Here is a 21,259-nt window from a genome sequence, read left to right as displayed (position 1 = left end):
ACTTTGTAAGTGTTGTTTTAATAATAAGACTCAAAACAAATTCTTGATAATCTTGCATTCAATCAGGCCATGGTTGTTATTTACGTGTACATTTTTTCTTTAGCTTTACATAGAACCTGAAAACTATACTTTTTAGAAATTAATGTTTTCATTTTTTGATTTAATTTATAAAACAATCAGCGTTTTCGAGCTATATTCATTATTACAGTAATTAATTACACTTTTGCAAAAATAATTGTGAAGCTTTTTGAACATACCACTGCGCCTTTGTAATAAGTAATGCTTATTTGAACATTTAAATCCATAACTATCTGCGTTTTCAGTGGCCGGCAGGTATTTTCTTAACGTGCATCGCATTTACTTGACCCTAGAGATTCGAATCAACCAGACTCGACGTGTGTAATCTCGAAATTTCAAAATAAACATTAGCGCGTATGCGGTACGTGCGGGCGTTTTAAGCGGTGGGAATCGGCACGCGAGCGGAGATTTTGATTTTGTTAAATATATTTTCCACGTCTGTGCTTTCAAACCTGCGCCCGAGAACGGTAATGAAAATCCTTCGTAACGTCGAGTAGATAAAAGGCGCAAGACGGCGAGCTGAGTTGTCAGATAACCTGAAGGTGACTGGCTTGATGCAGCGCATTTGGGCAACACTGATTAAGTTGAGTTTGTTTCTTTGGCTCGGTGAAAGAAAAGCATAGCGACAAAATAAGGGTTGCAATGTAACATGTAAGAAGGTTTTTACATTTTCTTGCGAAAAATTATCTTCGGTTTAGTTTTGAAAAGTGATACGTTTAGTTCTTGCTTCATTTTCGTTTTTATAAATCCTTCAGAACTTTGTGCTCGGATTGTGTCTGTGATAGAATTTTGAAGTTGTTTTTTGCCGACTTACGTTGTTTCTTAAGTATTACTTAACAAACAAACTAGATTTTTAACTTTGAAAGTTTGCTGTTTCAAAAGTATGTTGCAGCGACAAACTTTCGTTTTTTTCAACTTTTCCTGCAACTGTTTGAAGTATTATTCAAGATAACAACATTAAAGAACTTTTTGTACAAATATAAAAAGTTTGTTATGATGATTGTATTTTCTTGTTTTGATTGTATTTTCAGTAAAATCAACACATTTGTTCGCAGAATTGTAGAATCGGGTTAAAACTCACAAAAACGAAAAATGGTTGCAATAAAGAAGGTCAATTTCGGTTTGTGGTGCGCCAGTATTTTTCTGATGACGATTCTTGACCAGACCAACTCGGCCGCATTGGACAACTCGGGGCTTCGGGATTTGTCGTCAAGCATTAACTTGAACTTGGAAGAAAGAATAAAAAGAGAATCGCAAACAAGTAAGTGGAAAATATTATTCGAACTTAAATACAATAAACAATGTTTCGTCCACAATGTTGTATATTTAATCAAGTTATCGACTAACTAGTGTAAGGTTGTGCAAAATACTGGTTCTGTACTTGCCCTTGTAATTTTAAAAAAGTGAGTACTTTGTATGACTTTACGCCAGCACAAAAAAGTTATTTGTGGGCCTATTTGCAAATAATAAAACAATGCAGTAAAATAAAAAAATAGTTTCAACTTTACGCAGCCCAATATATTTTCAGGGCCTTTACACAAAGTTTTGAGACCAACGCTATTTAGAACAGTTTCAATTGAATATATAGATCCAATAAACTAGATCTGATTTAAATACATGTTTACCAAATTTGTGCCAGCTATGAAACAACCATAATGTTGTTTCAACTTTCTTTTAACTGTTTACTTTCGTGACATGTAAATATATCGAAATTAAATTTGTTGTTTCTCAACTTCTCTGTATTTGCGGCTTCTTATGAAACGAATTCTGATTAGTCAAAGTCAGCAGAAGAAGCATAAAGTCAAGTCATGGCCCGCAATATTTATTTATCGTTGCTCTCTTTTCTTTCTCGGGAGCGTTTCGTTTCGCCCGGAAAACTTATCACAGTGTCGCGGTTCATTCTAGTTTGAATTTGATTGACCATGAAATTGAGCCCCTGATAAAGTTATCGCTGTTTCGACATAACGACTTTGTAAACAGCGTTTTTGCATGTCCGATATGTCGATTGCGAATCTGTAGGATTTAAAAAGACATTATAGTCTAGCTCGGTGGTAATTCTTAACCTCGTTTGCGTCTGTAACCTTTGAGCGCTTTTCAATTTCTTCGTACAATTTGTGCACAATTATGGACGGACAGAAATATATAAAAATTGTAAGAACTTATATTGAATTTTGAAGCAAATTAAAAAGCGTTTTTGGACTTTTAGTGACATCATTTAAAAAACTTATACTAGAAATGTTCTTAACCAAATACTAAAACATTTTGTTTCATAAATTTGTCGAAACATCCATTGCTTCACTACCGTTCGAAACGGGCCTCAATTGGTAAATAAGCCTAACTTTTGACTTAAATTATCACTTTCAGTAAAGGAATGTGATCCTTATCGCCCATCTTACGAAATAGCAAAATCGGCAACCTTGTAATCGAAACAATTTCTCAGTTTAAACTGAAAGGTATAAACTCGAGAAAAAGAAACTGTCAAAAATTTTCCGGTTTGAAAAATAGATTTTGGAAATCACTTAATATTTGTTTTCCGAGAATTTAACCGCATATAGTTTCAAGACAACTTTTGAGCTTCAAAACAAATTGATTCCAAGTGTTCGTTTCGAAATACATACGCCGTAGTTAGATAGCGTTCACAAAAACATGTTTAAGTAAGAGGCAAATCTGTCAAAATCTCACCACAAAACCGACAGAAACACTTCTAGGCGCACTGCTCCACTTTATTTTCACACTCTTTGCCGCAAAACATAGAAATCTCGGATATACATAGAGATTTCAATGTCCTAGGATAAGAATAAAAGTGGTTCAGACGCCTTGATCAAATCCTTCGGTGATGCATCAGAGCCAAAAAAATACAACTTGCAATATTTGTGGGCTGGATTCGTCTGCTCGTTATGAGTCACGAAATATGGTTTGTTGTTTTGCAAAAATTTGCTTGGTGGTTTTTGTCACATTTTTGGCGGATCCATTTCGATTCAATCTTTCGCTGTTAAGAACACCTATGTTGTTTGCTATATGACTTATAAAATAACCTCTCGAAAACCTTTTTAATTCGTGCATCGTCACAATAATTAACTGAAAATGGAAAATGATTTCCATGCAACAGAGTCAATCAATTCACTTGGAATAAGTCCATATTTCGCCAAACTGGCATCTTTAGCTCCTACAGAACCACAGGATAAAACATAATAAAAGATGAATAAAAGCAATAAAACACAACAAAGTAAAGTGTAATCAGTTATGACATTAATCAGCTATTAAAGCAAAAAGAGCCTTGCAGTAAATTGTTTGTTTTACTATGTGATGTAAACGTAGATCGATCTAAAATTACACAAAAAGAGCGGCAAGCTATCAGCGTCGGTGAAGTCTCACTGATTCCTGTAGTCTGATATGACATTTTCACTTTTAATTACGTATAATTATGATTAAATGTTTACGCACGTATGACGTTGAACACGTCAACAGTTATTTACAACTCGGCGAAAAACGCGTCCGATTTTACTTTTACGGCAACGCTTAAGTCACCACAAAATGTAATTGGTGGAAACAGATGAGTTTAAAACGTCATAAAATACGGCACCTACCAAATTTGATGATGTGTGAAGGAGTTTAATACACTTCTATTTTGGTTTTAGCGCAGTGGTTTCCAACCTTTATCGACGAATTCCTCCCTTAAAAGTTCAAAAAAATCCATTCCTCAAAAGACTACATAATGGATGCTAAACACACAAAGGTCATTTAAAATTCGGTATTTTATCAACTTCACAGGTTATATTCCCAGAGCTGAAGTGTCTATTTACAAACCACATGCAAAAAAAAACTTGCACATTTGTTCGCTGCAACCAAATTTACCATAAAAATAGTGTTGTCAGTTTTTTAGTTTTTCTTTAAACTGCGAGCACAAATGAAGCTTTGAACAAGCAAGTGCATTTATCTCGGCTTTCGTTCATAGTGCTTCAACTGACTCTTGAAAAGTATGATTCATGAGCATTGATTAACACCTTTGAACTATTTAAACCAACAAAACTTGCCACAAAAACAATTATCAAATCAATAAACGTTTTGAAAAGTTTGAAATTATGGTCACACTAATTGCACCATATCTTGTAATTATGTCAATGATTATATTTTGCGGCAATATCTAGATTGTTGGCGGCAATCAGTCGTGATAGACCACTGATATAAATGCTAACTGCGCTCGTGCTTGTTGGTAAAACATGACAATATACCGTCGGATAATTATACATTGAAAAACCGCATAACACTTGAAGGTTGGCCACTCGAAAAGTTTATTAGGACGCACGTGTCAGTCTGGCAAGTACTTTAGGTTTTAGTTTATTTCTGCCATTTTTTGCGATGCGTTATTGTTCGTGTTGCAAATCAACGTTATATTGATTCGTCTGTTTTACGGTGTCGTTGGGTTCATGTAAACTATTATTTTAGAATTTATATCATGAAAAAAAAACAGCTTTCATTGATACGACCGCAGACGTTTTCAAACAAGATTACATTTGACATGATTTAAAACAGTGTTTTCCAACCTTTTTATGTTGCGCCATTAAATACTAGTTGCATTTTTCAAAAACATATTTTTCGCGCAACCTATAGCCACATTGAAAGTTACATATTGATTTTTGATTGTGTCTCTGTGTGTTCTTTTACCAACCGAAAAAAAACTGAACAGTTTTTATTCAAATAGTTTTGATTGAAAACATTTGCGTTCATTATTTCAAACACTATTCAATATCATTGTTTGTTTTTTGCAGACGTGAATGTGCCCTTCGAAGTCAAATCAATTTCACGACGAAACATTCGCCGACTGCGCTCAGTGGTAAGAAAAATAAGACATTTTTTCACCTTGTTCCATTTTTCAGAAACTTAACTGGCCATATTGGTCCGTAAATAAATACTCAACCATAAAAGCAACTGATTTATCTTGATGCGCTCATCTGATATGTGTATAAATTTTCAAACGTGTCAATTTTTTTTACAAACGAAAACTGTGAGCATTTATTCTTTGATCACTAAATAATTGTTTAAGGGCAAAACGTTGCACAAAATTAAATCCTGTTTAGGACAATGAAATGATTTAAACGCACATGCAAATTAGAAACAAAAAATCATGTTTAGGTTTTAAATGCATCCGTAGACAACAGCTGCAACGAAAATATGCGAAACCAACCTATTGAAAAAAACGAGTATTTTTACTCGAAAGTTTTCTTGACAAATCCACAATCCGTCCATAATACTGCCGCACCCTTCTTTATATATAAATCCGTACATTCCCGCTGCCTTGGGCAAATGGTTAATTCAGTTTTGAGACCACTAAACTCATCTTCATCCACAACTGTCTGAACTGGGTAGACCTCAAACGAAGAATATCTATTTCGATTTTAAAATGTCATCTGAAAGTGACTTGAAACAACGACTTCTTACATAAAGTTGCGAACGTCAATTATGATTGGATTATCGTTGACTCATAAAGAAACTAAAAATAGCTTAATATTTGTGCTTTTTTGAATTTGTTAATAAATCATTTTTGTTTGACTTTTAAAGTACAGTTGACAAGAAACGGAAATTTTAATATCAACAACATATTGTGCACCTGGTTCATTAAACAACTCAACGCCGGTAACCGCAACCTTGAACTTTTCGTACACAAATATTGACATCAATGTACCGCGGCGTGTTCTGTTTTTATGGGCTTTCCGAAATTTCGGATTAGGTTTTAGACTGAAGCAAAAATTAACGGACGTAATTAAGGCTTTAGGTCAGCCATTTTGAACTTGATGCGTTGATTAAAATGGACAAAAAATATTTTTCGCTACAGCGACTTGAAATTCCAACAATGCGGCTTTTCGACTTGTTTGTTGCTGGTGTGTCAGCGTATATCTTCGTTTCACTGGGCATTGAGATTCGGAGAAAATAATATGATAATGTTGAATTACGAGAAAAACGGAACCGGATTATTAATCTACTTGTTATATAATCTAAAACGCAATACAGTATATCAATTTGAAACATTGTGGAAAAAATCTCTTTTTGAAAAACGTAGAAGGGTGACAATATGGACACGATAATCGACTAAAATGACGTCCTTATTGTTAACAAACAATGTTTAGAGTACATATTCGAACAGTTTACAAACTTAAACCGCCGCGCAAATTGCCCTTCCTTGAACATGACTCGCTTCATTTTCGCAACAAACTATGTCTGTTTAACCAACAATCTTTACGGCAACGCCCTAACAGATAAGAAATATTTTGGCTGAAGTCTTGTTCGGTGCCCTTTTATTTCAAACTAATTAACGGTAAGCGTTTTTGTAATGTTTCAAGCAACTACACAAATTGCAATTTACAGCTTTTTACACTGCTTGCTTTTCTCAAAAAATCTTTTCCCAAAATGAAAAAATATATATATTTTTTAGGGTAAAAAGTCTTTTTTTCTACAATTTTTAAATACAACAAAAATAGCACACATAAGACAATAAACTTTTTAAACATAACTTCTTGTGGGGCGATATGTGCAAAAAACATTCACACTAACTTGGAACTGGGTCGCTATGTTGTACAATAACAAGAAATTCTACTTTGAAAACAGGTAGTTTACATTAACGCGGCAATGTGTCAAATAGTCTGATCACCATAACCCACCACAATTAATGACCACCTCCGTTAGCGATTAATTAAATTCGGATTTTGACATGAATCCGATATTTTTGTGATCACATTCCAACAACTTTTGACCATACCCAGTTGAAACAGGGAGCCATTGTGTAAGTTATATTTCATTTTCTAAAAATAGTTTTCCTTAACGAATTTTGGAGCAACCTTAGGGATTTTACTAAAGGAACGACTTTTACTTTTTGACATAAACAATTTTACCAATTGTTTTTTTTAGAATAAATTGAAAACGCAATTGGTAAGAGTGTTTTTGTCAAAAAGTCTAATTGTACATTTTTAAGGGTCACCATAGACACTTAGTATGAGAGATGGAAACAACTGTCGTATAAAAAAAAAACAGACTGAAAACTTTAATGTCAAGGCGTTCACTGATTTTAAAAGACACGTACACTTATCTAAGTAATATGTAACTTTAGTGTATTTTTTCAAAATAAACGCTTAGTTAATACGAAAGTTTTAACCAATTTATGTCATACTTTTACGAGAGTTAAACCTCAAAAAACGTAAAATATGTCCAAGCCGGTATCCAATACAAATCATATTAACCACAACTTCCTGATAAACCACTGCAGGTTGACCTCAACATCGCCTGATAATCACCTGATTTCAAAACACGCATTAAAAGTTACGTCACAAACGTTTTTGTGTCGACATCATCGACAAACAATTGCTTGGCCTCACATAAACATATCAACGCCAGTTGGTAGATTTGATATTCTCTGAAACCTTTTTAAGTCGCGTGTTTTAAGGACTTTTAGGTAAAACCTTGTGTTGGTGAATATAAAACAGATGCTCACTTTGACGATAATATCTCAGGCTTTATAATATTTTTATTAAGCCAGCGTTTGTCAAATGTTCTTGAAAATTAGTTGGGTTCACAGCAGCAAGCAAATGAATACAAGATATTGTGTTTAATAGACTGTTTAGGTCTATTTGTGACAAACTAAAACTTCTAATGCCTTGCAAATACAGTTAATATAAAATAGTTTCATGTTAATTAATGCCTGTATTTATTACAACAATTAGTTACAAATGAATTTTTTTAAGTCAATTACAATTATCGATTTTACTTTTGTCAGCCATTATATACAAGTTTGATTGAAGCAAGTAAAATTAAGAACTGTTGTATTAAACATTTCAGACTACACTGTCCCTTTCACCTTGGGTAACTTGGACTTCTTGCAGCTCCATAATATGCAATGTATCTGGATTTCAATACAGAAATCGTACTTGTGTTGGTGGTAGCCATCACACCACCTGCCTTGAACGTAAGTGAACAAAAAATGTTTCATTTCTCCTAATTAGCCTTTAAAATGGGGTAGTTTGAACAGTTTATTATTTGTTGTCCTAAATTAAACCATTTTAAAACACTGTATACGGATCTGTTGATAAGTTTAATGATGGAAATAGCAGTCCAAATAGACGTAAAAAGCGTCATGCTGTATTGTTACTGATGATGGCATGGACATTGTCGAAACGTTTGTCCAATCCAAAAAGGCATGTCGCTTTTTACGCCTTTTTGGGCTGTTATTTTAATCACTATACAATTTTCTTATCGCATTTTTTGACATTAGCCCTGATGTGAGTCATTTAGCGTGAAAAGTTTTGGGGTTGATTTTACTTGGGATTACATTTATTTTTGGCTTAAAAGTTCTTGCCCGTTGTCATTTGCACACTGTACGTGATGGACGTTGTTGTTATTTTTAGCGCTCTATCAATTCCGCCTGTGTCTACCTTGCACCGTCGCCACTGTTCCTGATACCACAAGGTAAGCACGAAAATATACCTGCGTGTTAAGCACATATTTCTAAATTAACGTCTAAATCAGTGCTTCTCAAACTGTGCGCCTAGGAGGCTAGCCAGATGCGCTCTAAAATAACGAAAAACCTAATTTATATGACACGATGTGTTACTTATAACGATTGGTTACTGGTTGCGCAAAAGTACGTTTATTTTCATTTTTTTTTTGCGCACGTTAAGAAGAAAACGGAGGTAAAAAGTTAAAAATATCTTAGCACCCTTCATAAAGCAACTGGTTAATTGGAGACCTATATATTCTTTATACCTTGTAAGTTTGCCATGGTTATTTTAAGCCACAATATATTATGAGAACTTGATTTCACTGTGTCATGAAACATAGAAAGTTTTGGCAACACGTAAGCCTACTCACAACGATTGCCTACAAACCTTGCTTATATTTACAGGTGGGCAAATTGGGCGCCGTGGAGCAGGTGTAGCGCCTCTTGTGGTCAAGGAATGCAGCATCGAGACAGACTGTGTTTGCGAACAGACGATAAGTACGCCTTCATTTTACACCTATTTTAATCTCCTGTGCTTTTATCCTATTTTTATCGCGTTTATTCTTGTATCTTTGATACGGTCGCCTTGAGTGGTTCCAAACCTTTATCGACGAATTCCTCCCTTAACGACATAAAACATTTTCATTCTTTCCTAGTATCCTACATAGTAATTGCTAAACCATACAAAGATCTATTAAAATATCAACTTCACAGGATATATTCCCAGAGCTAAAGTGTCAACTTACAAAGCACATGTAAAAATTAATGTTAATTCCTCCCTCAAGTTTAAAATTCCCCAAGTTGGGAACCACTAGTGTAGTGTAAAAGGACACTTAGCTTGATACACAAAAGTTTATTTTCCGGCTGTTCTTGCTGTTTATAAAACAACAAAGCCAACTTTAATGGTGATGAAGTGACAATGCAAATAAATATGACTTGACTTTCAGACCATGCACCGGCCACATTCGAGAGCAGCGAATCTGTCTACTGCTCAAGACCTGCCCAACTTGGAGTACTTGGCATTCTTGGGGTGCTTGTTCTACTTTGTGTGGCACTGGAATACGGTACAGATCAAGGGACTGCTTTGTCAGGTATGTTCAAGCGTTAAATGTTTAATATTTGTGACTATATAAATTTGAAATCTTGAACCTCATATCACTGATGATGGCATGAGCATATGCCGAAACGTTTGAACAAAAAGCATGTCGCATTTTACGGCTATTTGGGTCGTTTTAGCACGCCAGGACTGCAAAGGCGTTATATCGAATCAGCTGGTCACCAAGCATTCCCATATGGCATATGGCAAGGCGTAGGCTAGAAAAATCTATCCTGCGGTGGGATTCGAACCCACAACAGGAGTTATTCCGGGACTCGCCTTTAGTCGTCTATATAGTTAGGATAAATGTTGTTTCTGACCCGTGTATTTATATCTCATGCTTTTCTTTAGGTCTGTTTATCTTGGTATCGACTCGACCAGTGGAACTCCTATTCTAAAGATTCTCCCCACGATCCAGCTTGAAGAGAGCCGCGAAGGTACCTTAAAATATGACAAAAAATCCGCACAGCATCGTTAACACATGATTCAAATTGTAGTGGTTGATGTTCGACTTTGCGAGGCAGGCGAAGAAAGATCTGTTCAAGGGAGTGTGTGTGAAAAAAACTGCTCTGCTAGATGGACAAACTGGCAACCCTGGTCTCCGTGCAGCTCGACATGTGGATTAGGAAGCAGCTATGCGATTAGATTTTGTCTGCAACCAGAAGGTAATTTGGATACATAATAAAAATTCTATGTGTTTGTGACTATTTTGTTACAAGCTGTTTGCCTTTTCTACGCTGCTGTGTAAAAAAATCTGCCTCAATTCGGTGAAAGACTAATAATTGAAGTCAATTTAAAAAAAAAACTTTTTATCCATCTTTTATGTGACTCAAGTAGTTATAAACGGGTGTAACTGATGTGACCCTTTATATCACTAAAGATGACATGAGCATTTGCCGAAACCTTTCAACATAAAAGCATGTCGCTTTTTACGTCTATATCTGGGCCGTTATATTGCTTATTGGACTTTGTTCCCTTTAAAACAAAACACATCTAATTTCAACAGGAACAAGATCTACTTGTGTGGGGGAAAAACTGGACTATCGGAAATGTTATGCTCCGCCCTGCTGGAGCAGTTGGTCCAGGTTTAGTTCTTGTAAAGGAAAATGTAAGGGCAAGTTTGGAAACCGCACCAGGACGCGGATTTGCACCAACAAAACCTTGATGATACAAAATTACACAAACTGTTCCGGTGCCAGCAAAGAACAAATACCGTGTCGTCTAACTTCGGGCAATGTGAGCGAACAATATTTGTAGCAATACAAATTTTGTAGACGAATCTGGGCAGTTGCATCATGGCCCGGTTAAATAAATAGCGATTACAAATCTCAACCATGGAACACTACATACGGATCTATTCATAAGTTTAATCATGAAAATAACGGTCCAAATAGACGTAAAAAGCGATCACTAATGATGGCATGAGCATTTGCCGAAACGTTTGAACTATAAAGCAGGGGTCGGCAACCTTTTTTGCAGTGCGGACCGGTTTTGAAACTAAATTTTATCGCGGACCGGTCTTTAAAAAACTACAAATATTTAGCAATAAAAACGCTTAAGTTAGTTTATCATCCCCGGGATACATGGGCAAAATGTTTTATAACATTTAACCTGAAAAATTATACGGCCCGGTAACGAACTCCTCGCGGACCGGTACCGGGCCGCGGACCGGCGGTTGCCGACCACTGCTATAAAGCATGTCGTTTTTTACGTCTGTTTGGGTCGTTATTTTCATCATTAAATCTGAATCATTTTGTTAAGAACATCGTTCGCTTAATCGCATACTCCAGTTGGCAAATAGGTAATGCGATTAACCGGATTCGTCGGTAAATCTTTTTTTTTTCTTGCCAAGTTTGACATTGGATGATTGTTTGTTGGATGAAGTTTCAATTTTATCCTCGGTGGGCGGGCAACGCCTGAAATGCGTTCTGCTCACAATGAGTCCGCCTTCGAGCTGTCTGTTTTATATTTACAACAATTGCTATCGTTTGCAGAAATGCCAGAATTGGGGCGAATGGTCGAAATTTTCATCGTGTTCGAAGACTTGTGGTGGAGGAAAAATGACGAAACGTCGTAGATGTTACGCCTCGAAATGCATTGGACGTGACGTAGAGAAAAAAAGCTGTAACTTAAATGTTAGTAGAATTTTTGCATTAGCAATACGATTTCTTAGGCCGAAAATAAGTATTTTTGTGTTTATTGTGTGTGTGGTAGCCCACAGTGTGAATAATTTATGATTAAGAAACGCTTTTCTAAATTTAAAAATAGTATTTATTCTATGACAAATATTTTTGTTTTTATAAAATATCGATTGCTAATGCTTTTGCGGCCAAATATATTTACTAAATGTGCAAAAACTTTCTGGTAATTTTATTTTTGACCCAAGCTTTTCAATTTAGAAACTTCTTAACATGTATTTTTTGTATTTGTATTTTTCAGATTATAGAAATCATATTATTTATGTTATTTCTATGTTGTTTACAGCGCTGTCCAGAGTGGGAGGAATGGGCTGCATTCTCATGCTGTAGTGTCACTTGTGGTGAAACTGGAGTTCGGGAAAGAATAAGGGCGTGTAGAAGGGGATCTCCCGGTGTACCAGGTAGGCCAGATCTTGTGTAATAAGGAAGCTTCTATCGAATAATTTAAACTTCTACTGTCTACTTATGGTACTAATTTAACAAGTAAATTGTAACTGTGGCATCGCACAGAGTAGGTAAGGCCTGTTACTCCCAACAAACTGGAGTGCCGTTGGATGTCTATACTAGCCAATACGGCCGATCTCTCGTCACCAGCTGCACTGATGAGACCTTATAGATCGAAACAGTGTGCACTGTCTGCAGCATATCGGTTATTGGCTCGATGCTTTTGCATAAATTGTAACTATGTGACAAGTTTTTGTATGCAATTACCCGGACTATTCGATTAGCCGGACTATTTTTTTAGAAATGGCTCATGTTGGAAATCACAATTCTTATGCGATTACCCAGATTTGTCTGAATTTGGGGTTTATCCGATTTCCAGACAAATACGTCGGTCATTAACCTAGTTTCGTTTTATTAGGTTGCGAAGGACCCACTTCGGAGTCAGAGGTATGTTCTCCGGGCCCGTGTAACGCGACTCGACCTCATGTACTCGAAACAACTCAATGTGGAAGAAGAAATTCGTTAAGTACCGGCGACCAAACAACTAAAAAGATTATTGGCGGCCAGGTATGTATAGTATGTAGGGTAATAGGGATGGGCCCAGCCGAGCCAGAACCGGAGTACTCGGTACCGTGCATCGCTGTTTTCGATGTATAACGATGTAAAATAGTATGTAGAACAATGAGTTTTTTTTGTCTGGCACCACACCAGTTGGTTAAATATGCAAATGTCCTGGTTGGTCGAACACCGAGTATCTCACGTCAATGCATTGTAACGTCACAAACATTCTCAATTTCACGCTAGTTTTGTAGCTTTCCAAGGTCCCTCACATCACCAGCAGTGTATTAAGCTGCACAGGCACCAGAAGCACGCATTTTCAACCATCTAACGCAGTTACATATAGATAAAAACATTGTGTTCTTGGATATTCTTTCGAACACTAGTTTTGTACGTTAGCAGGGCATGAATATGCAAATTAAATGCTCGGGTCAGTTTGTGCAACTACTCGGCCGAGCACCGATCATTAAAAACAGCGATCTCTCTAGTATTTTCTAACTTTAGTTTTGTTCACCACCGTAAAGGTTAAATGACTACTTACTTGATTTCAGCAATCTAAAGCATACGGATGGCCTTGGCACGGAAGTTTACAACATTACGACTGTGATGGGGGTTCGTGCGGATGGAAGCATCTTTGTGGGGCAGCACTCATCGCCCCCTACTGGTTCATTACAGCTGGACATTGCAGTGAAGATTCGTAAGTTTGACTTTTAATTAAAAAAAAGTTTTGTTGCAAAAATAAATCATAGGTGCTTCAAGAGCATTTGCTTAAGATAGCATGTTTGGGATATTGTGACGTATATATGACGTAAAAACAAACTAAAATGTTTCTTTTTTGTATTGGCAAGGAGCGATTGTCTAACGACAATTCTTGCAAAAATGTTATTTTTTTTCAAGTCACTTTGCATTACCAAGTTTTATCTAGCATTTAATAGTGTGATTTCGTTAGTTTTTTATTTTTTTATTTTTTTTATTTAAATAAGAAAATGACATGCGGAAATCCTTTGGTGGAAAATACACTTTGTAAGAAAATTGTGTTTACCAGTTGATTCTGTTCGGCCTAGGTCCACGGTTTTTGTACCGTAGAGTTTTGGATTACATTTTGTGGCATTGTTATGTAGTTACGATTTTCATGCAGATATTACCGAGTGAATCGGGACAACCCAGGTGATAAATGGAGGGTTGTATTCGGGATGAATCATTTACATCAGGAAGGGACTCCGTATTTTCTGTCTCGCATATTTGTTCATCCGAATTACTCGTTTATCACTGTTCCTAAAGGTAAGAATGCAAAAAAAATTGTCAATAAAATACACCGATATTAAGATTATATTTAAATAAGTTTAATCGTGAAAATGCCAGCCCAAATAGACGTAAAAAGCGACATGCTGTATTGTTACTGATGATGGTCGTATGACCATTTGCCGAAACATTTGAAAAATAAAGCATGTCGCTTTTTATTAAGTCATTTAACTTACCAACAGATCCGTGTATAGTGTTCTATTTAAATAAGATACTAAAGATGCCTATTACTTGAAATATACATATAAGCTTATATGTCTACTCTAAACATAAAAAACGGTGGATGACTTCAGGCTTGTCAAAGTTTCAGCTTATTACGCGACTCTTGTATCCATTTCTCGTTCTGAATCTCTGGTGACTCGTGATTATTAAAATACTAAGCACAGTATATAAATATGGAGACACATTTACAAAAAATACATGGCAGTTAGTGTTAAAACTTTGGTGTTTTTATTTCGCCTAAAATGACACTGTTATCATTATTTTAATTTACAAACCATAGCACGCCAGGCCTATTAAAGGCGTTATGCCAAATCAGCTGGTTTCCCAAGCATTCCCATATGGCAAGGCACAGACTAGAAAATCTAACCTGCGGTGGGATTCGAACCCACGACAGGAGTCTTTCCGGGACTTCATTCACCCTTTTTTTAATTTCCCTTAACAGCTGACGTGGCGTTGGTGAAGCTTCGTTGGCCTGTGGAATCGGGTCCTGACGTCATGCCCACGTGTATGCCAGGAGGAAGAGACCCAAGACCAGGAGAGCGTTGTTTTATTACGGGCTGGGATGCGTTGCAAGGTAAGGCTTGTTGTGTAATGTGTGCTTGTATTTGCTGGTGAAATCTCGTCACTTTGAAAGGTCACAGTCTCTGGTTTTCAAGTGAACTTTAACACATTTTTTCACGCGTCTTAAACTTCGACCCATACAAGAGTTTTGTGTTTTGGTAAACGCGTAAATAGATTCTAATTAAATAGAAAAAATACGCTTTTAAAATACACTCTTTCTTTGCATTAAAATTTTTCAAAAAAATGGTAAACTCTATTTTGAATTACCAAATGTAATATAGTTTATTCTGTGTTTTTATACCTTGACAAATTTTTTTGTGATTTATTCTCAATTACCAAACAATTTTTTTTTTGGTTTTAATACAAAAGAATTGTTTTAATAACTTCTCTGTTTTTTTACCAACCACAAACCAATGTTTAGGCAACATTATTTTGCATTTTTCACAGCTCCTGTCGGCCAGAAACTTCTCGAAGCAAAGGTTCCAGTGTTAGCTTACAGCACTTGTCGTAAACTCGGCACCAACTACACGATTTTGGAGGAAAATCACCATTTGTGCGCTGGTGACCCGGTTAAAGCCGAAACGGACACATGTCATGTGAGTTCAACTTGTCCTTCACAACTTTTAATTCTCAATAAGCTCGTTTACAGTCAGTAACCTGACTGTTTAGGACTGAGCCTCTTAACCATAGCCTTCCGTAAAGTTTTGAAAATGCACATAAACTCTTAACAATTTTAGGTTCTTACCAAATTTTTGGTTCGTTGACTGCAGCTTACCTGACAACATACTTTCTAGTTTGCTAAAAAATGAAAATGTAATGATGCATATTGGTTAAATTTCTGTAAGAAATCAACAGTAAAATATTTCTGTCACAAAATTGACGAAAAGAAAAAAACCGCTGATTGACTCGCAGTAGCCGTTAACATTAAATTTGTCCCCAAATGAATTTATTTTTTATTGTGTTTTGCCTGATTAAATTTCAAGCACGACTGATTTTGTTTATGTGACAACTGGTCACTTGCATGACCTCAAACTTAGTCTGTTCATTCACAGTTAGTGTAAGTTTAAGACGAATAAGTCTTTGGTCAACTATTGTTTATTATTCTTTAAACATCTGTTTATGATTCTATTTGAATAAGGAAAAAAAAAGTTTACAGCAATCGTTTTATTCCTTAGGGTGACTCGGGCGGTCCTCTGAGTTGTATGCGAAGCGACGGAAGCAGTTATCTCGCTGGAGTGACGTCATTCGGCTTCCGGTGTGGAGAGCCAGGTCACGTGGGCATCTACGCGCGTATGACGTCATACGAGGGTTGGGTTCGCGAAAAAATCGCTTCGGTCAACGATTGCTTGTGAGAAAACAAAGGTTCTTTCGCTAACCAACTGATGACGTTTCTTGTTTTCGTTGTGACGTAACAAGCACTGTGACGTAGATGGACGTTCTTTTACCAGAATAAAGCTTATTAAGTTTGAGATTTTCTGCACATTATATTAATCCCTTGTATTTGTGCTACTGTGGCTGGCAAACTGAAAAATGTAATTACAAATTTTGAACACATTCCAATCAATTAAATTTCTGCTGCATAGCTTGCGCGCCAGCTCTTTTCAAAGATTTTCAAAATTTGTTTGGTTTCAAAATTGGAAAAAATCGCACTGGATTATTTGACTTAACGCTTTTTGCTGGCAAAACTTTTTTCAAAGCTCTGGTGCTTTTTGCGTTTTTTTTTGCTGTTATTATGTGCAATATGCCTCAGCCATAGCCTTTACCGCTGTTCGTAATTTATTCCATGTACATGCTGCGCAAGGTGCTGCCCGGAATGTTTTTCATACATGATTCATATGATTTACATGATTTTCTTTATTCTTTGTAATTAATTGCATCATTAAAAATCTAACATATTTTTCATTGTGGATGAAATACCGACTGTTGAAAACTTAAAAAACGAATCATTCGTAAAACTTGATGCTGCACATTTTTGTTATTTTACGCGTTTTTGTTTCAGCTTTGTGAGATTGTTACAATGAAATGTTATGTGCTGTGCTCTTATGTTGTCTGTTGTGGTTTTGTTGCAAATAAATTTATTCATAAACCGTAAGATTTTATTTATCGCAACATTTGTGAAATTCCTAAACGTTGGACGACTGTTTGAAATAGCTGAAACAGTTTAAGTAACTTGTAGGCCTTAACCAGTGGTAGGATTCATTTTTTTGTCAGCCGGTTCTATCACAAAAGTCCTATTTTTCAGCCGGTTCTGTTACAAAAAGTCCATTGACAGTAACCAGTAATTCTAACCGTTTCGCTGATCTCATAAAATTTAGTGAGGCGGTTCTATAGAATTGTTGCGAACCGGCCGAATCCCACCACTGGCCTTAACATGCCATAAATGATACTTCTTTGAATCAAAGCAAGTTGCAGATTAGGTGGTTTTAAGTGAAATACAAGGGGAATTCCCGTTCCCACCAAAAATAGCACTTTGAAAGTGTCATTAATGTCAGTTATATTAAGCGCTATATTAAATGACCAGATTTAGCTTATTTATTAAAATTTACATTAATCCAAACTATTGATATGTAAATTTTTGTCAAATCAAAAAACTCTTTATTGTTATTTGGTCAAATTTGGCAACTGCTTGCCTAAAGATACTTCCAATGTACCTATGTAGGTGTATTCAAAGAAATTTATTCTGTAAATAGCGCACGCCTTGAACAAAAGTGAAAACATTTTAACGAATTGTTTTAGCTACTAGATAGCCTTTAACGTACGGTATTTTAGGAATTCTGGAGTTCAGTGTAAAGATAAAAACGATGCCATTGGTTGTCGTATGTGGTTGTCCGTCCAGTGGAAAAACAAAACGCACTGGGGAACTGTTTGATTATCTTTCAAAACATCACCCACATATCAAAGTTTCTGTGGTAAAAGATACAAACGTCGATCGAAATGTTGTTTATGCTGATTCCAAGAAAGAAGTCACCGTTCGTGGAGCCCTGAAATCTGCACTTGAACGTGAAATAAACACGGAAACTGTTGTAATTGTTGATTCTTTGAACTACATTAAAGGTAGGCATCTAGGGGGCTACTCTAAAATACGCAATCTGCGCAATCTACGCAATCTATACGCAATCTACTAAAAAAACTAACTAAGATGTTGACGGTTAGGGCTATTAGGGTCAGGGTGAGGGTTTATAACAAAAATAACTATATAATTTAATCTCAGAAACCTTTTGGGCTTAATTTTCTTACAAGTGTTAACATGAGGCACCATACAGTATTTAGTACCACTCTCAACACACATGTGAATATTAAGCCTAAACTGGGCATCTAAAACTAAATTATAGTGTTATTTTTATTATAAACCCTTACCCTCACCCAGACCCTAAAAGCCCTAACCGTCAACATTTTTTAAAAGTTGCATACGTTTTATAAGTATATTGCGTATAGATTGTGTAGCTTGCATAGATTGCGTATTTTAGAGGAGCCCCATCTAGGCGACTGGCATTACTATGTCTCACGAATTTTTATGAGATCAGCGAACCGGTTAGCATTACTGGTTACTGTCAATCAGCTTTTTGTAACAGAACCGACTGTAAAAAATGTCTTTTGTGATAGAACAGGCTGACAAAAATTTGAATCCCATGACTGATTAATACACCCTACATAATCTACTAATACAACGCATAAAAATGTTATTTTTATTACAAACCCTCATGCCGACCTTTAAAACGCTAAACGTCAGCAGTTTTAAAAGTTTTAAATGTTATATAGGGGGGATTGCGTAAGAGTACATCCTATACATCATACAGACCTCTCTTTTCTAAAATGAAATTAATGTTTGCTTTTATATTATGACAATATGTTGTTGTTTTTTGCAGGTTTCAGATATGAACTGCATTGTGTTTCAAAGTATGCAAGGACAACACATTGTGTCATTCATTGCGCTGCTTCAAAAGACAATATCTTCAAATTCAATAAATTAAAACCACCTGAAGACCAGTATTCTGATGAAATATTGGAAGGTATCATTATTTCATATTTCTAGTAAAATGGTTAGTAGAATTAGACAAAAAGTTTTGTCATATAATTACCTTTTTTACCATTTGACTAGATTAATTGATGAATTTAAATTGAGACATTTAAATTTTGCCTCGAAAATTGAATAAACATAGGTGTTATTCGGTAGTATTATTGTATGTGATTTTTATTTTTGTATGTTGTACTAAGCACTCTTGTAGTAGATTATTTAACAAATGGACTGTTTTTGAAATTCTTTATTTATAACTGTTAATATTCATAAAGTTAGTAACTTGTCACCAGCTGCAGACAGTGTAACAGAGATAGGCGGTATCGACTAGTATTATCATCTAACGGCACTGATGAGACCTTATGGGCCATAACAGTGTGCACTGTCTGCAGATTACTTGTCATTTATTACCTCGATGCTTTTTAATTTGGCAGTTTTAATTTGATTCAACCTGCCATGTTCAAGTTTTATTTGCTTATAAACTGTTTTCACGAGAAGCAAACAAGCCAGTATATGTGTATAAGACATGACAGAGCAAGTTTGCTGCTTTTGCTGGTTTTACGCTGCTTGTCTTTACATTCATTCATTTGAGAATGACACAAGTTGCTGTCGAAACGTCATGTTTTATACAAACGTATTGGCTTGTTTGTTTCTAGTGAGAATATTTTAAATCGTGAGTCGTGTACCTTATAAACTAATGTCGGAATCATTGAAGATTAGATGTAAAATTGTGTACATTTTCATTCCAGGTTTGTTGATGCGTTTTGAAACACCAAACTCCATGGCAAGGTGGGATTCTCCTTTATTTACAATTCAAGTTGATGACGACTTGCCATCAAAAAACATATGTGAAGCAATTTTTAATGCAAAGGCTCCCAAGCCCAACATGTCAACACAAAATCCACCGCTGATGTCTCCAACATTTGTGCATGAGGCTGACAAAATGCTACAGGTATAAAAATATTTTTCAAGTTACTCTATTTACTGATATACTGCATTGATATGTAAAACATTGGTACCGATGAATCCAGTTAATTGCAAACCAATGTATTGCATGCGTGGAATAAGATCATAACTTAAGAATTGTTGAGAAAATGGTCCACTTTATCTGGTTAAGCTTACAAACTTGGCAAATTGGCTATGCAATTAAGTGGATTTGTCTGTATTTGTAAAAACAAGTACAACTTTGTTGTAAGAACATCGTGATAATGTTTACAGCATTTGTCAGACAAATTAAACATTTCAATGGTCCAGATTGCCAAACTAACAAGTTATGTTATGTTACTTACAAGCTTTTAGACTTTTTGTGTTGTTTAAAGTTAGCAGTGGCAGGCTTATCTTACATCTAATTAACTATGTCAATCTTAGTTTAGAATTAATTAAAAAGTGAAATTTTACCAATTTTAAGAATTATTTTTATTTTTCTACTCCACAAATCTGTTTGCATGTCCTAAAAACACGTACTGTTTTGCTGAAGGTGTAAAATACTTTTTATTGTTCAGACAATTGGAGCTGCAATTTTGTCTGCCCAGAAAACATCTAACATTGGTGACACAATCACACTGCCCAATTGCAATGAACTTTTCACAATCAATCATGTGATTTCAATAGCTGACATGAGAAGGCATAGAAAGCAATTTTTAACTTATCTACGTGCAAATCCTGTTGCTAACATCAAAGATGTTCCAAGGACGTTCCTGAGTTTCTTAACCACAGCTGTTGCATAGCATTTATTTCATTGTTTCTCAATTAAAAGTTTTATTACATTAGCAATATTTTGGGAGCACCAATGGCAAGATTCAATAAAAACTAAAACTATGTGTGACTGAGAAGCTTGAAATCTGAATGGAGAAGCAAAGATTGTTGGTTTCAAACCTGTCTTAACTTTTTCCATTCAAAGAACTGAAACGTTGTTTTGCTTGGACCACTGTAGATTAATACTGGTGATTGCATTATGAGCTACAGTGAACAAATATTCATTACTGGGATCAGCCCTGAAGCGTTCATGCAGACCAGCGATCACGTCATACTCATATATAAATCACAGTACGCCAGGCCGGGAAAGACTCGTGGGGTCGAATCCAGTGGTGGGATTCAGCCGGTTCGCAGTCTCACGAAATTTTATGAGATTAGCGAACCGGTTAGCATTACTGGTTACTGTCAATGGATTTTTTAACAGAACCGGCTAAAAATATGACTTTTGTAATAAAACCGGCTGACAAAAAATTTGAATCCCACCACAGGCTAGATTTTTTCTAGCTTATGCCTTGCCACTTGGGAATGCTTGGAAGACCGCCTTG

At 35.8% G+C, this 21,259-nt stretch overlaps 2 protein-coding genes across 2 annotated transcripts; both read left to right on the top strand.

Annotated features, from left to right (window-relative positions):
* The first annotated feature begins 1,118 nt into the window (after positions 1–1,118).
* Positions 1,119–17,036, top strand: LOC145234699 (uncharacterized). Its single transcript, XM_080099426.1, has 17 exons — positions 1,119–1,339; positions 4,848–4,912; positions 7,906–8,032; positions 8,472–8,532; positions 8,969–9,061; positions 9,511–9,654; positions 10,011–10,096; positions 10,157–10,324; positions 10,666–10,895; positions 11,654–11,794; positions 12,144–12,258; positions 12,720–12,868; positions 13,411–13,556; positions 13,998–14,140; positions 14,826–14,957; positions 15,392–15,540; positions 16,120–17,036. The coding sequence occupies exons 1-17, from the start codon at positions 1,171–1,173 to the stop codon at positions 16,294–16,296; spliced, it is 2,295 nt and encodes a 764-aa protein (XP_079955552.1). The 5' UTR covers positions 1,119–1,170; the 3' UTR covers positions 16,297–17,036.
* A 602-nt stretch (positions 17,037–17,638) lies between these two features.
* On the top strand, positions 17,639–20,784 carry LOC145232948 (protein KTI12 homolog). The gene is made up of 4 exons (XM_080097609.1): positions 17,639–17,998; positions 18,811–18,954; positions 19,709–19,911; positions 20,462–20,784. Exons 1-4 carry the CDS (start codon positions 17,746–17,748, stop codon positions 20,684–20,686), a joined length of 825 nt encoding a protein of 274 aa, XP_079953735.1. The 5' UTR covers positions 17,639–17,745; the 3' UTR covers positions 20,687–20,784.
* The last annotated feature ends 475 nt before the right edge of the window (positions 20,785–21,259 follow it).

Source organism: Phallusia mammillata, chromosome 6 (genome assembly GCF_965637545.1).
Source record: "Phallusia mammillata chromosome 6, kaPhaMamm4.hap1.1, whole genome shotgun sequence".
In the NCBI taxonomy this organism is placed as follows: Eukaryota; Metazoa; Chordata; class Ascidiacea; order Phlebobranchia; family Ascidiidae; genus Phallusia; species Phallusia mammillata.
The sequence above is the reverse complement of the archived record's forward strand: the minus strand, read 5'-3'. Positions and strand labels throughout refer to the sequence as shown.

Bases quoted from the DNA above. Each gene is read 5' to 3' on its own strand.
- LOC145234699 (XM_080099426.1), top strand. From the start codon at position 1,171: ATGGTTGCAATAAAGAAGGTCAATTTCGGTTTGTGGTGCGCCAGTATT. The intron at 8,033-8,471 runs GTAAGTGAACAA...TGTTATTTTTAG, and splicing joins TCACACCACCTGCCTTGAAC to CGCTCTATCAATTCCGCCTG. The intron at 9,655-10,010 runs GTATGTTCAAGC...GCTTTTCTTTAG, and splicing joins TCAAGGGACTGCTTTGTCAG to GTCTGTTTATCTTGGTATCG.
- LOC145232948 (XM_080097609.1), top strand. From the start codon at position 17,746: ATGCCATTGGTTGTCGTATGTGGTTGTCCGTCCAGTGGAAAAACAAAA. The intron at 18,955-19,708 runs GTATCATTATTT...TTTTCATTCCAG, and splicing joins TTCTGATGAAATATTGGAAG to GTTTGTTGATGCGTTTTGAA. The intron at 19,912-20,461 runs GTATAAAAATAT...TTTATTGTTCAG, and splicing joins AGGCTGACAAAATGCTACAG to ACAATTGGAGCTGCAATTTT.